This window comes from Galeopterus variegatus, unplaced genomic scaffold, assembly GCF_000696425.1.
Source record: "Galeopterus variegatus unplaced genomic scaffold, G_variegatus-3.0.2 Scaffold1866, whole genome shotgun sequence".
NCBI lineage: Eukaryota > Metazoa > Chordata > Mammalia > Dermoptera > Cynocephalidae > Galeopterus > Galeopterus variegatus.
The window spans coordinates 84,137-85,562 of NW_007727977.1; the positions used below are offsets into that span (position 1 = coordinate 84,137).

Genomic DNA, 1,426 nt, shown 5'->3' on the forward strand with positions numbered 1-1,426 from the left:
ATCGCAACCCTTGGCTTGGTGTCGCCCACACCACGCTCAGCCAGTGAGTGCACCAGCCATCACTATATAGGATCTGAACCTGTGGCCTCGGCGCTACCAGCGCCGCACTCTCCCGAGTGAGCCGCGGGGCTGGCCCAGGTCTCTTGATTTACTCTTTTAACACTGCATATTTTGATTCCAGTAACTTGGAGGAAAAATATCTTTTACCTCTGTAACATTAATACTAACAATACTTTAAAATTATTCCTCCTCAAAATTTTGCCTTCAAATTTTTCCCATGGCACAGAACAGTGAGAAAAATTTATTGTTAAAACCAGGTCCATGCTCATAATTACATTTATTGAGCAAGTACATGCCAAACTACACTAAGCATTTTGTTTCATTTGATCTTTAAAAGAACCCTGTCTGGTGGGTAATGTCTTCGGTGTCACAGATGAGAAAACTGAGGCACACAAGTCTATTCACTTGACTATTCCCATAGCATACTGCAGAGTAGGCAGTGGAACCCAGATCTGCCTGACTGCTCAGCCTGGTCTCTTGTGCATTTTACCTCTACATTTGTGCCCTTTCTACTTAAATGGAAAACATTTGCAATGATGTCTTAACCTTTTACAGGAGGAGGGATCCCAGCTGTTGATACACTATATCAACATTGATGTGATGACATGCAATGTATTTGAATACAACCCCACAATCCCCTATACATTTCATGTAGCACAGTGGCCTCTGTCCTATTTTAATTTACCAAGATATTAAGTTTGTGCCTAACCAGACCCATATAATCAAATTTCTTTTCTTTGGGGATATAAAATCTGGCCTGCACCTAAATAGTTTTTAAAAAAAAATTTTTTTAAACAGCTGCTAAATATGTCCAGAGAACTGAGCGACCTCAAGAAAAACCTGAAGGAGGCCACTGCAGCCATTGCAGCCGACCCTCTTTACATAGAGGGAGCGTGGGCCGAGCCGACCTTCACATCTACCGAAGCAGCCATCCAGTCCATGCTGGAGTGCCTGAAGAACAACGAACTCAGCAAAGCACTACGGCAAATCAGGGAATGCAGGTAGCTCTGCTATCTTTTAGAGCTGGTTACAGGAAATATACACCTAATCATTATTTTATAACTCCCTAGAGAAGGACTATCTAGATACTGTCTCTTTTCAGATCTTTACTGTTGCCACACCAGAAACACTCAGCCTTCAGAACTTGTGTGTTTGAAGTACCAGAGTTGGATCTGGTCATTTGTCATCCCTAAAATGTTGAAGCACTTTGAAGTATATACCTGTATAATTTAAAACTAGTAATTGAATGTATCCTTTTTGGACTTTTTCCCCTACTTTTTTATTGTATTCATATTCATTGGAACCAGAATGCCATAGGAAATAAGATAAATTTTTAAGAGTATCAGATTCCATTCTCATACTTTTG

General features: G+C 40.6%; 1 protein-coding gene across 4 annotated transcripts in view; it reads left to right on the plus strand.

Annotated features, from left to right (window-relative positions):
• The window catches only part of FRY (furry homolog (Drosophila)), a 79,172-nt gene that overhangs the window by 75,855 nt on the left and 1,891 nt on the right, over positions 1–1,426 (plus strand). For all 4 annotated transcript variants that reach the window (XM_008579355.1, XM_008579357.1, XM_008579359.1 and 1 more), the window contains one exon: positions 859–1,061. In XM_008579355.1, the coding sequence (XP_008577577.1) occupies positions 859–1,061 (203 nt within the window). The remainder of the gene's footprint in view (positions 1–858; positions 1,062–1,426) is intronic.